The sequence below is a fragment of the Festucalex cinctus genome, chromosome 8, assembly GCF_051991245.1.
Source record: "Festucalex cinctus isolate MCC-2025b chromosome 8, RoL_Fcin_1.0, whole genome shotgun sequence".
NCBI lineage: Eukaryota > Metazoa > Chordata > Actinopteri > Syngnathiformes > Syngnathidae > Festucalex > Festucalex cinctus.
The window spans coordinates 15,648,050-15,661,149 of record NC_135418.1 but is presented as its reverse complement, the minus strand read 5'-3'; the positions used below and the strand labels follow the sequence as shown (position 1 = coordinate 15,661,149).

The 13,100-nt window shown below is 38.3% G+C and overlaps 1 protein-coding gene across 4 annotated transcripts in view; it reads right to left on the bottom strand.

The window, feature by feature from the left end:
* kif21b (kinesin family member 21B) overlaps positions 1 to 13,100 on the bottom strand; it is a 66,959-nt gene that overhangs the window by 40,014 nt on the left and 13,845 nt on the right. For all 4 annotated transcript variants that reach the window (XM_077528763.1, XM_077528765.1, XM_077528764.1 and 1 more), the window contains exons 2-4: positions 4,120 to 4,342; positions 2,059 to 2,241; positions 856 to 1,005 (exon numbers count right to left, since the gene is read on the bottom strand). In XM_077528763.1, coding sequence (XP_077384889.1) covers positions 856 to 1,005; positions 2,059 to 2,241; positions 4,120 to 4,342 — 556 coding nt within the window. The remainder of the gene's footprint in view (positions 1 to 855; positions 1,006 to 2,058; positions 2,242 to 4,119; positions 4,343 to 13,100) is intronic.

Genomic DNA, 13,100 nt, shown 5'->3' with positions numbered 1-13,100 from the left:
GACACGCAGCTACTACCGGTACTTATAATTTGAAATGAAGACAAGACAACCTCGTGCAATTTGTCCTCACTACAACCACACTACTTTCCGTCACTCTGCAATGCCTCCACACAAGAACAATTTCTGTCCTCATGTAGGAAAATTTCAGCTGTTTATAATTTTATATGTTTGGAATAAAATATTCTCCTGCATTGATTTTTTTTCTTTTCAAATCCATTCTTGCTACAGATAACTGTCAATATACAAACCAGTAGTGATGGAAAAATAAATAAATAAATAAATAAATAAATAAATAAAAATCACCAACAGATCAATCAAACTCAGTGAAGCTGAAAGGCAAGCTTGCAGGAGCACTCTCTTTTGTTAAACCTGACCTCATTGTAGTTTTTGACAGTGGAGCAGCAGACAGTTGTTGACTTTTGGGAGTGACCGCCCCCTGTAATAGGAGCTCACTAAACTGTCAATGTAACCAACCTCAATTTAGATTTCAAATTTAGAGCACATGCACAATCAAACAGCATCCAAATTCCAAAACAAGAGCCGTCAAAAATGCTGCTTTTTCAAGTCACTGTTTTGATTGACACTGGGAGAAGTATTCATTCAACAGTGTGCATAATAATGCGCTCATTTAAATATGTTACCCCTCTCTCATGGCTCATCAAAATCAGGAATTTTAGCAACACAACTGTCAGTATGATGGACTGTACTTCAACACTGCAACTATAATAATTTATTCAAATTAATGCCTCTCCGACAGCATCAATAAAAACTTGATTATCATTCCAAAGGCTGAATTATTTGACAATCTTTTGCCAACTGCTAATGTAGTTTAAAAAAAATAAAAAATGGTCTGACCTCCTCTTCTGATTGGACAAGTCTGGAAGTGACCCCAGTGGTGTAGATGCTGCCACTCGCATCCTCGTGGATTTTTATGTTGGACTTGCGACTCCGACTCTCAGGATCCCTCGCACCATCAAATAAGTCCAGAATTTCTTCATTGTAAAGCTAAAAGTGATCAAATAAAACATGTTACATCGCATTCTAGCTTCATAAATCAAAAACAAAGTAAAAAACAGAGAATTTTTTATCCATAACTATTTAGAACCATAAATAAATAAATAAATAAGACTAATAAATAAATAAATAAATGTGTAAATATGCCAATATTTAGTGTATAAAACCTAGGGAGTGAGGTTCCCCAAGCTGAAGAATTTAGCTAATCAATAACATTGTTGAGTATACTTCTCTACAAGAATTGTTAAAATTATTTCCCATACTTTTTCTACACGTATTTATTAAATACAGCTCCCTGGAGTAAAGACTTATATGTAGAAAAAAATATTCGCTATTCGTTACTGTATTTTGTGATCTAGAAACTTAATTAATATTTAATTAGGTTTCCTAATTATCCTTATCAAAAAAAAAAAACTAAACACATTTAAACAGCCCATTTGCCTAATGGATCATATGAGTGATGACTGAGGTCAGTGAGGTCAAGGGTCACAGAGTGTAAACTGAATGCTCAGCTTTTCCCACTTACTACCAAACACACACACGCGCGCGCACCCCACACACGTGAAGCTATTGGAAGACACCAACAACTGAATTACCAACAAGCAACCCATATTATTGAGTAGAAGTAGACTAATGCAATTATTTTAAGCATAATCAAATCATCCACCCGCACTTCCACAGTCATTCAGAGGAAGTGAAAACATCCAGCAGAAACCTTAGCTGGCTTTTTATCTCGTTTGCTTGCACACATGCTCCCTTCTTTCCCCACTCATCTCTTGCTCTTATCCATCTTGCAGCCCACCGTGATTAAGACTAATGTCAGTTGTAATGGCCAACATTCAGTGGGACAAAGCACAGAAGACGCTCCTGCCCATCTGTCATCAGATTGTCACTTCCTGTTTGTGGAAAGGGGTCTGATTCTCTCGTTTCCCCTTTTTGTCCCATCTGGTTAGAGTTAATAAGGCCAGTAACCATCCCATCTCACACACACGCACACGCACACAAACACACACACCCCCATCCAATTCCCTATACATCACGTACCTCAAGAAACTGGGCGCTGACTTTAAATTCAGGGGGCTGGGTGCCAGCTTCTTTGGCTTGCTCCTTCCTGTTCTGGATCCCTTCAAAGAGCTGGTGAACAGCTCGCGGGATGATGCCCTGCTCCAGCAGGGCCAGACTCACATCGAAACCGGTCCCCATGGTGTAGGTCTTCCCAGAACCCGTCTGAATGAAGGACAGTCAAACTGGTATTTATCGTCAAAATATAGCAGAACCGACAGTTTTACACTTACAAAATAATCTGGATTTTAATAAACATGATACAATGTGATACAATGATGTCATTTTCCCCTCGTCACCTCGAAAATAATACACGTCAGAGTTTAGTGCATATGTAGTAAATGGAATAAAATATTTTAATTATGTGCAACAGTGCAACCAATGTACCAAAATTCAAAGCATATTGCTTTTCAGTGCAGCAACATCCCCGATTATTTGTGTGTCACTCTGTGTAAGCGCACACCCACGCCAATACGGTAGCAGCAATGTTGCTGTTCACAATTCTTTCATTTCACCAGCTACCCTCCACCATGTTTTTTTTTTTTTTTTTATATGTGGCCAAAGCCACCAAATATTTATAGGAAATAAACCACTGTCTTGTATATGATGAGCATTTAGGTCAACTACGCTAATGTATTTTAATTTTGGTCATTAATGGTGATATTTGGGGAGCCGAGTAATTTTGAGCCATTTTTATGTCAAAAGTTCAAAAACCACTCATCTAGAGTATGATCTTCAATTATAAATTGGATGTGCATGTACTGAGAAAATCATAGAGGGACACTATATCCTAAGTATTTCTTGAAAATGTAAAAAAAAAAAAAAAAAATTATTAAATTAATCCTAATACGGCTACTTTTTTGTGTCATTTCATACCAGGATATTAATTATTTTGGTCTAAACTACAATACAATTTATGTTGTGGCCATTATAGACAAACTTTTTAGAGGGTGTGAAATATCCCCTGAAATCCCTGCTAAGTATATTAAAGTGGAAAGACAGCAAAATGCCGACAGTGTGTTGAACAACTATGGATTTACAAATAAATAGCACCTGTACAAACAGAAATGAATAATCCAAAATAATCCCAGGCATAAACCCTTTTTGGATAAACACACATCCTGGGTGAGCCAATCACAAACTGGTGGGACTAGAGTGAAGGAATTGAAAGATAACGTTGTTCTCACGCACAATTTGCTGAGCTACAAACAGTGCTGTGAAAAAGTATTTGCCCTCTTCATACTTTTCTGCATAGTTCTTCCCGCTCTTTTAAGGTCATCAATATCAGATAAAGTAAACATAAAATCCATTTTATAATGGTGACTTTATTAAAGGGAAAAATTATTTAAAGCTACCAGGCCTTGCAGAAAAAGTAGAAACAAGTTGAATTAAGCGTTTCCCATAGCACATTTTCACTCAAAATCTTCTGTGAAAGAGCAGTATTCATGATTCCATCAATCAGCAAGTTATCCATGTCTTGAATTAGCAAAGCAGTTTAGGTACATTCCTTGGAAGGTTCAAAACAGTTTTCTTCATTTGTGTATAAAGGCTCTCACCATATTTCACTGGAGTACTAAAGCTTTTAGCTTTAGTAACCCTTTACAGACTGATAGACGTCGGTTACTTTATTTCACCTGTTGTTGAGCTTATTTGGATCGTGGCATTTTGTCGCAGCTTTTGAGCTCTTTTGGCAGACTACGTTTTGACAGACAGGTTCTATTTAAATGATTTCTTGCTTGAACAGGTCTGGAGGTAATCACACTTGGGAGTTGTCTGATCTCAGTTCCATAAAATGTGATTACCCACAGTTAATTTGTGATTTCACAAAAGGGACCTAGTACTTTTTCACAGGTCGCCAAGTAGCTTTGAATAGTTTTTTTTTGTTATTAATTTTTTTTTTTTAATAAATAAAGCAGTCCTTTAAAAAACGCATTTGTTACTGGTATCTTTGTCTGATGATATTAACCACCATTAAAGTGGAGAAACTGCAACAGGAAACAGTTCACACCATACAAGACTGTTGTTAAGACCTCGGCAACATACCTGGCCATAAGCAAACACAGTGGCGTTATAGCCCTCAAAGCAGCCCTCTATAAGCTTGTGCACACACGCTTGGTAGATGCTCTGCTGTTGTGAGTCGATGTCGAAAACAAAGTCATAGGTGAAGGCCTTGTCTTTCCCCAGGAGGACTTGCGGCTCTCCGGGTGTGACCAATGTACACACGTGGCAACCTTCAATCTTCTCTTTGGCCATCTGAGGACGTATCCTAGGAAATGACAGAAAACATACATTACTTGCAGAGATTGAAGTATTTGCTCTCAACAAAAATCAAATCAAATATTATTCACGGGCTGGAGTTGAGCTCTGGTGTGCACAAAAGGCCATACAGACTAATTCTATAAACTTAGAGTGTATGTTTGCTTCAATCATTTTGTTTTTGTTCTTTGTCTGTATTGATTATTTTTGTTATATTCATATCCATGTGTAATGTTATTCCGCCTTTGTCAGAAATATCTTGCAGGCTTATGATTGGATCATAAGGCTTAAGGGGGGGAATTCCTGACAACTTGAGTATGCACACGTAGACATAAAACCGTAATCACAACATGCTAAATGAAGAGAACAATTTTGTAATCAGAAGTACCTGTTGTAGCTGCTAAGTGTACATGAGAAGTTATGGATTATTAACTCATTCACTGCCATTGACGGATATACACGTCAATGGGAACGGAATTGACTTAACTCATTCACTGCCATTGACGGATATACACATCAATGGCAGTGAATGGGTTAAAAGCTGTTATTATGTTCTGTTCCATCCAAATGTTTTTGTGAGTCGTAATTTTCAACAAGTGTCAGAATGCTGGATGGGTGGTTTACGAGACATGTCTACAATAGCTAAAATTACTTAATTGTGGCATTTAAGCACAAACTATGAATGTTAATTTTATGTTAAAACTGATTTATGAATCAGTATACATTATTGGTGACTGAACGTTTTGCACAGGAATTATTTTTTAATAAATGAAACCATTACACAAATGTTTGTTGGGTTTCAATCAAATAAAATCTTAATCATCCTGAATGACTGGAAAAGGGGGGGAAAAAAAGTCACGATTTTATTTTTTGACCATATCGCCCAGCCCTATGAGAAGATATAAAAAAGACGAAGATCAGACATCCTCATAAGTTCTTAATGCACCATCCTTAAATCACTGGCTTAAAATTTCTACTTCTGACAGCTAGTCCACTGTAATTCATTTCTTTAGTCCGACTTCCCAAGGTGTGAAATAATCTTGGATTTGATGAGTTTGAAACAGTGCAAACTCACTGGCAGAACGAGGCCAAAGTCATTAAAAATGTGGATAATTTTACATCTTTGCAGGCAGAAAGAGGGAGACAGCTGCAATATGGTGATACAGCTCTGTACTGCTATTTGCCTAAGAGGCACCACTTGAACTAATTTGTATCGGAAAAGAGCAGCGCAAGTTCAATTTATGTGCGTGTATGTTAACTTCCTGGCAAGGAAAACACTCTCAGACATTGCATGTACATTAAACATCAGATCTGTCGCACAGTCATGTGGTCAGGTTGGTCTTTTTGTGCAGGGAAGTAATCACTTAAGGATGCAGAGAACATGATGAGCAAACACTATTGGAGCACTGTGTCCACCACTACACATGTTAAACCTAGAATCAATCCTAAGGGGATGCAAATCAACTCGCTTTCACTGAGACCAAAAGCCCATGGGATGATGCAACCCCCCCCCCCCCCCCCCCCCCCCACACACACACACACACACACGCGTACAAATATCAGTGATACGGTAATAAAAGTAATAGTGTATCATTTGATGCTGTGGCAAGAGTTGCCGCATCACAAGGACACATGCAGGAACAAATAGTGTGCCAAAATAGGGTAAAAACAGGAATCATTAATGGCAAATGGCTGTCAAAATATCTAATTCTAATCTATCTAATTCCTTAATTTTCTCTTTATTTCTCAATTTGTCAGATTTAACTAGAATTAAAGAAAGATCAGCACGTTATCACATTGATTTTTTTTTTCTTCCTTTTTTTGGTACAGTTTTATAACTAAATTTAGTAGTTCTGCTTGCAGTTTATTTTTGATGTAATTCTGCTGTCAGCCACTAGATGGCAGTGCATCATGTTTTTGTACTGTGTAAATTTTAAAGATTTACAGTAAAAACAGGAAGCATTTCAAGATCGGTGCAGTTTTTGCTCATTGAGGTAGGGTTATGGCATGAACATGGGGGTAATGGCAACACCTGTTTATTGATGACTAAATTGTGAGTTTTTAGGCAATATTGTTTGCTCACAAGCAACTTTTTAAAAAGGCAAATAAATGTAATATTGTTTTTCCATTTACCTAACGTCAGTATGAGTGATCTGCGGTCACTTTAAAACAGTGACCGTCAGGGTTTATGCCGCATGGCCGCATTTTGCACTCGTCAGCGGTTTGCCCATTAGGATAATTAGTTTCCATTGTCATTTAAAAGACAATATCTCTGCAACTTCATAATTACACTCTGCTCACGAGTCATTCAAGTATCATACACTAAGACAAAATGTTATTTGTGCACTGTCATTTTCAATATCACTTATCCTGTTGAGGGTCACAGTCAATCTTAGCAGACGTCAGGAGAACGGCAGACTCGTCAACCACAGGGCGCGTACAGAAACACTGCGGTTTTAACCCTGTGAAGCGCTTTGTGACCTTTTGTCTGTGAAAGGCGCTATACAAATGAAGGTTACTTACTTACTTACTTATTCAAATTCACACAGTCAAAGAGTGGGAGCCAAAACCATGCTGACTACATGGAGGTCAGGCGAGGGAACGTCAGTGTCATTGTCATAAGGGGGATGGTTAATGAAACAAATTATTAAAATGCATAAAATGAGTATAAAATGGTAATTGCAATTACATGCCCTATACTTGACAGTCGTTAAGATGGTGTCTGTATAAGCTCTCCATACAAGACCCACCACACACACAGACAAAGGGAAACAAAACACACTGATGAAAGTCAGTGTGTCCACGGGGAGGGAGAGGAATGGAGCGGCTATTTATACTCATTTCAGACACTCACTCAAGCCTCAGCTGCAATGACAAAAGACTGGATCCATAACATTGATTGGGACAGCAAATGTCTTACACTCTCTCCATTCTCTCTCTCTCTCTCTCTCTAAAGGACATTTTGCAACAAGAAATAGCCCAAAACCTCCCAATTAAAAGTTTGGATGAGATTAAGGCTGTGAAAAACAGAAACATTTGAAGCACTGAATTTGGATTCCTCATAGTGCAAATCATCTCATCTCTGCAGATAACGGATTACATATCCTCTTGCGGATAGCTTGAACACACACACAAACAGGCGCACCCCTGCACACACAGAAACTCATTTCACACAAGCGCCGAGGGAATTCCCTTATCAGACTAATTATCAAACCCAATAGTGCTAATTAGGAATAGTCCGGAAAAGGCAAACAAACAAACACCCACAGTCACATGCACTAATTGTGCCTTTTCAAACCTTGACAGCAGTGAAAGTCAAAGATGCCAGACGGAGGTGTATCATGTATATTCAATATTGTTTTGTTTTTTTTAATATATACAGTATTCTACAGTTCCTTTTTCATTCAGAATGGCATTCACAGGGTTGTGAGGTCAAAGCATGCAATGAACCACCCTCAGACATGCATTGTATTAGTGACTTTTCCAGTAAAAACAAATTTGAATATTACAAATGTTACATTGTGTGCATTGTCTTCATTTAAAGCCTCAGTCAGACTTGTGGAAATGTAGTATGGTATGACAATTGCACCATTCATGTTTAGCGTCTGTAGCTTATGCTGATACCAATGCACCCAAGAAGCATTTTTCAATTATGAGATATATTATATTGCATTTTATTATGCTGGTTGGGTTAAAACAAAAATCCTGTAGGAAATAATCACAATGTAATTATTCTGTGCCAGGACAAAGAGCTAAAAAAAATAAAATGCAATTTTGTGTTCAACATAGAGCCCCAAAATAGCATTGATTCCAGCAAATCATTCACTGAATTGAAACAGTGTACAGAGGTATTAATTTATTTGCTTGCAGTAGTCTCGAAACACATTCCATCATGCCTTCATTTAATTGTGTTGTAGCCTCTTTGACGTAGCTAACAACAAAATATGAGAAACACCTCTTCATAAGATTCCTTGCAGCAAAAAACATTTTTTTTCCCGATAGTCACAAAGAGTCCCATGAGCATCAATAGACTTTATAATCATTACTTTGAGCACACTAACATATAAACCAATGCTATGAATGCTAATGTAGCCTTGATTACGCATTTCCCCTTCAGCTGGGCTGGTTCAGGAGGGTCCAGTTGCCTTAGTAACACCACAAGCCACTCAGGGACTGCTAATGTGTATTGACCATATCAGTGTGCACATTGTGTTTGCATTACACCCCCACACCCGCTAAAATACAATCGTCTTCCAGTGGGGCACAAATTACAACATATCCAATTGTGCGGTAATCCTCACACGCGTGTCCAATCAGGAGCCACAGAGTAACCAAGATCCAAGTCGGTCACCAACGATCCCAGTAGAGCCATATCAGACTGCTGTTGACTGTGTGTGTGTGTGTGTGTGTGTGTGTGTGTGTGTGTGTGTGTGTTCACGTCCATTCAACCTTCAAAACAGCAGTGGTTGTAACCAAAGAGTTCTTTTCCCTAGTGCAAACAGTTTAGTAAAGACCAACATGCATAAACATGCACACACGCACACAGAGGCAGAGTTAATCGTATTCACTTGAGCTGGAAGTGTTTCAGGGCTCTGTTGTTTGTCAGCTGGCACAGGAAGCCTGCTACTGCTTCATATAACACTCGGCCCATTTATCCGAAAATAAGACCCAGAAACATGCTCACGTAAATAATTCCATTCAGCTCCATTGGAACAACCGTTCTTCATTTCCTTTCCCAATCTTTTTTCTAAATGTTATTCTTAAAGTCTCATTCTGGTGCTCCGATTTTATTCATCTAGTCGTGTCTTCACACCCCCTGCATGATCCTTCCAAAAACACAACAGGACAGGACCAGTTCCATTTCTGTTCCTTCTGATAACAGCAGAGACCAACGTGGTCTTTTCCTTGGTGTGTCAGTTTCTGTCACCCTGGCTTGCTTTCCTCCAGACCATCGAGTGTCATTTTTCTTCGCGGAAAGGGGGAAAGACGACATTTGGCGAGCAATGAAACACTGAGCAAACAAAAAGGAGGATAAATATGGACAGAGTGGGAGCTCAGGCTCAGTCTGCTATGCAGGTAAAGAATGAAAACATTGATTTGTGTCAGATAACGTCCTCCAAAATATTCGCTTGCTGAACAAGAGCACCTAACTCAATTTTTTTGACTGCCAATTCAGCTGAAGAGGATACGTTTAAAGTATGGTCATAAAACAGCATGCAGGAAAAAAAAAAAAACTATTCAATGCAAAAAAATATAGCTTCTACAACGATTTTGAAACTCCGCTACAGTTCCATAAAAATAATACATATTAATGTGTTTTAACTAGGGATGTTCGATACTACTTTTTTCCCAGACCGTTACCAGTATGAATACTCGAGTCTTAAAAGGGATACTTGACTCATTGAGCCATTTTCAACAGTAAGAAGATAGTATATGGTCTGTAATTAATGTGATAACTTCATTACTTTTCATGAACAATTAATTCATTTAAAAACTCATTTTGCCACTTGCTGTCGACTGAAGATGACATCACCTGTGCTGAGGATGTAGGTCATAACCAATCATGGCTCAGTTTGTTGACCAAACCTAGAAAATAGGTGAACCATGATTGGTCGTTACCTATTTTCACAGCACAGATGATGTCATCTTCAGTCGACAGCAAGTGGCAAAATGAGTTTTTAAAGGAATTAATTGTTGATGAAAAGAAATGAAGTTATCACATTAATTATAGAATGAGTCAAGTAAGTACCTCTTTAAGCAGTCACTAATACCGATAACAAAGATAAATACCACTCGTACTTCTGATGTATAAAATTTCCACACAAAAAAACGATGCCAACTTTCTACTCCTTTTATTCTTAATTTCTAGTTCAATGCGTTCCAAGTACCGGTACCGTGAACTAAGGCCTGGTATCGGTACTCGCCCATCATTAGTTTAAAAATTTATTTTTCTGGTGTAAAATTTTCAAATTTGTATAAAGTGTAATCTGCTTGCTTGGGACCCAGCAGGAGAGAGCAAAGCAACATAACATATCTTCCAGAAAATGCTTTTTTAGCAATAAATGTTGCCACTGCATGAGTTATTTGCCCGTTTTTGTTTTTTTTCTTCATCAGCACAGTCTGTGTGTTCAAAAGCATTCTCAATAGACCCTTGTGGTTTTGCTGGTGTTACTTTTTCAAATCGCTTCAGTCTTGCATTCAGTAATCATTATATCTGGATATGGATGAGGTTGGTCATATTTCCTTAAAATTAAGGACGTTTCAAACAACACTTTCAGTAAAATGTCTGTCAGGAGTTTGCACGCCATCATCACTGTGCTTAATTGTAAAAATTAGTCATGCAAAGTTTGCACATAGTTTAAATCTTTGAGACATATTTTGCAAACAGAGCTCAGCTGACATCCGTGTTTGATTAAATTTTATGCATGTCTTCAGTAACAAATGGCAGCAGTCTCTTTTTTTTTTTTTTTTTGCCAACCACATGTCGTCAAATAAGTCAAAGCCTGTTTCCACCTGTATTAATCCTAAACAAGAGACTGAGGTTTATACTTCACACATCTTGAAATCACATGCATGTGGAGGCGTGAGAGGGCTGAATAATGTGGAGCACTCAGCACTCTCCGCTGATGTGAATCTGCATATTTATTTTCTCAAGCAAAATGCAAGATGACAGCTACAAGTATAACAGCTCGAAATATTAAAGCTAAGGTACTCTGATTTATCCCAACACAACAAGGTATCAAGTGAAGGTGGTTGGTCACCCATAGCAGCAAACACATCAAACCCATCATAGTCTGACGTCAACTCATTGTTTTGGTTGGCACGGCCCACGACTTAGATTCAACATGCCCAGCTCCCATTAGCGTCCTTCCCAAAATAGTTAAGGTAGTGAATCTAAAAATAAAGTTCTGCCCAGAAGACAAGTGCAGACAGAAAACATTAGCAAGAAGCCGGTGGATACTAAAAAGAATTACAGTGCAAAAATTTCTGAAACAAGACATCAAATCACAGCTGAGAATGGTCAACATTCCAATTGCTCTTAATGGAGTGAAGAAGACATCCACTACGGCTGAGCAATCCAAAATTGGATCAACATATCAAGTGCAATTCCCTAAATTAATGAAACATGGCTAGGAATATTGTAAGGGTAATTGTGAAAATATTCAAAGCCTGACGTATTTTACATCATTTATCCTGACCAAATACAAATCACAGAGTACATTCAGCTCCATAATGTGCTATTCTGCAAGAATATCATGGTAAATTAAAGTTATTCTGTGATAAATGCAAAGTTGTGGATGTGTTTGTGCTTACAAGATAGGGTTTGACACACTATACACTCACACAGTGCTACTGATATAAATTAATGTGTGCAAAGTGATTGTACAGACTTGACTAATATGTCTGTACTAATAATCTAATCTCTGTATTGTGATAACTGAATGTGCCTATATACTAAGGGTGTCACGATTTCGATTTTTTATCGAAATCGATCGAAATTACGTCACGATTTCGAGCATCGAAATAGAAGAGAGGACACACGATTCGATGCATCTGAGTAGTTTTAATTGAAATTTCAGGCAGGGGTTTGACAAGGGAGTGAAAGTGGAAGGTGAACAAATAATAACCGCATTTGACAGAACTGACAGAACGGAGGAGAAACAACAATAACCAATAGGGGTATAATACACGGATACACAATAGCGTCGCGCTGGCACAGTCGTCCAATCGGAGTGTCGCGCTGGCACAGTCGTCCAATCGGAGTGTCGCGCTGGCACAGTCCTCCAATCAGAGTGTCGCGCTGGCGCATTCAAACTGAAGTACCATTATACGGGCACCAGCCGACACAAACACACACATACATACTAGGGGAGCGGAGCCGGCGGCGGGCCCGAGCCGCCAGCCGTAACAACGGGAAACACGACAAACATGACGGGACATTTACGCAGGCATCACAAAGATTTAGATTTATCAAATTCAACTAGAAGTGGGAAAACAACGGTCCAACCAACTATTTCATCCTCATTTACAGTGAAACTTCCACACACTTCAGCTCGCGCGAAACGCCAGATCCATAGGTCTATTTATAGCAGCAGACCTGCAGCCTTGGAAAACTCTGGATTCAAACATTTAATTAGTGTACTTGAACCACGCTACAGTATGCCCAGCAACTGTAAATGTTGGGATATAGTTTGTTCAGGCTGTATTTGTTCCATGACTTTGGATACAATATATTTTTTGTTGTTGTTGCACATTATTTTAAGAGGAACGCACAGCACACTGTTGTAACCAAAAACAGTCAATAGATGGCAGGCACCCACTGTGACTTTTTGTTTTTGTTTTTTTATTTTTTATTTTACACTTCAGTAAGAACAAGACGGTTAACTTTATATTGTAAATAAATTCTTTGAATTTGATCATTCCTGCCTAATGTCAATTATCATATATTACATAAATTTACACAAAAATAATATGGAAATTGCATCACCTATATGTAGCCGATCTTTTGAAATAAGATTTACTGTACAATGAATAGAACCAATGATCATAGACTAGCCTTAGCCTACAGAAGCATATGCCTCTGTGTTATAAAGTGGGGGAGCGGAAAAAAAAAAAAAAAAAAAAAAAAAATCGAAAAAAAAATCGAATCGTGACCCCAAAATCGAAATTTAAATCGAATCGTGGAGTTGGCGAATCGTGACACCCCTACTATATACAGTGGGAGAGAGAGAGAAAAGAGGGAAAGCCAAGGACAGAATGTGGCAATT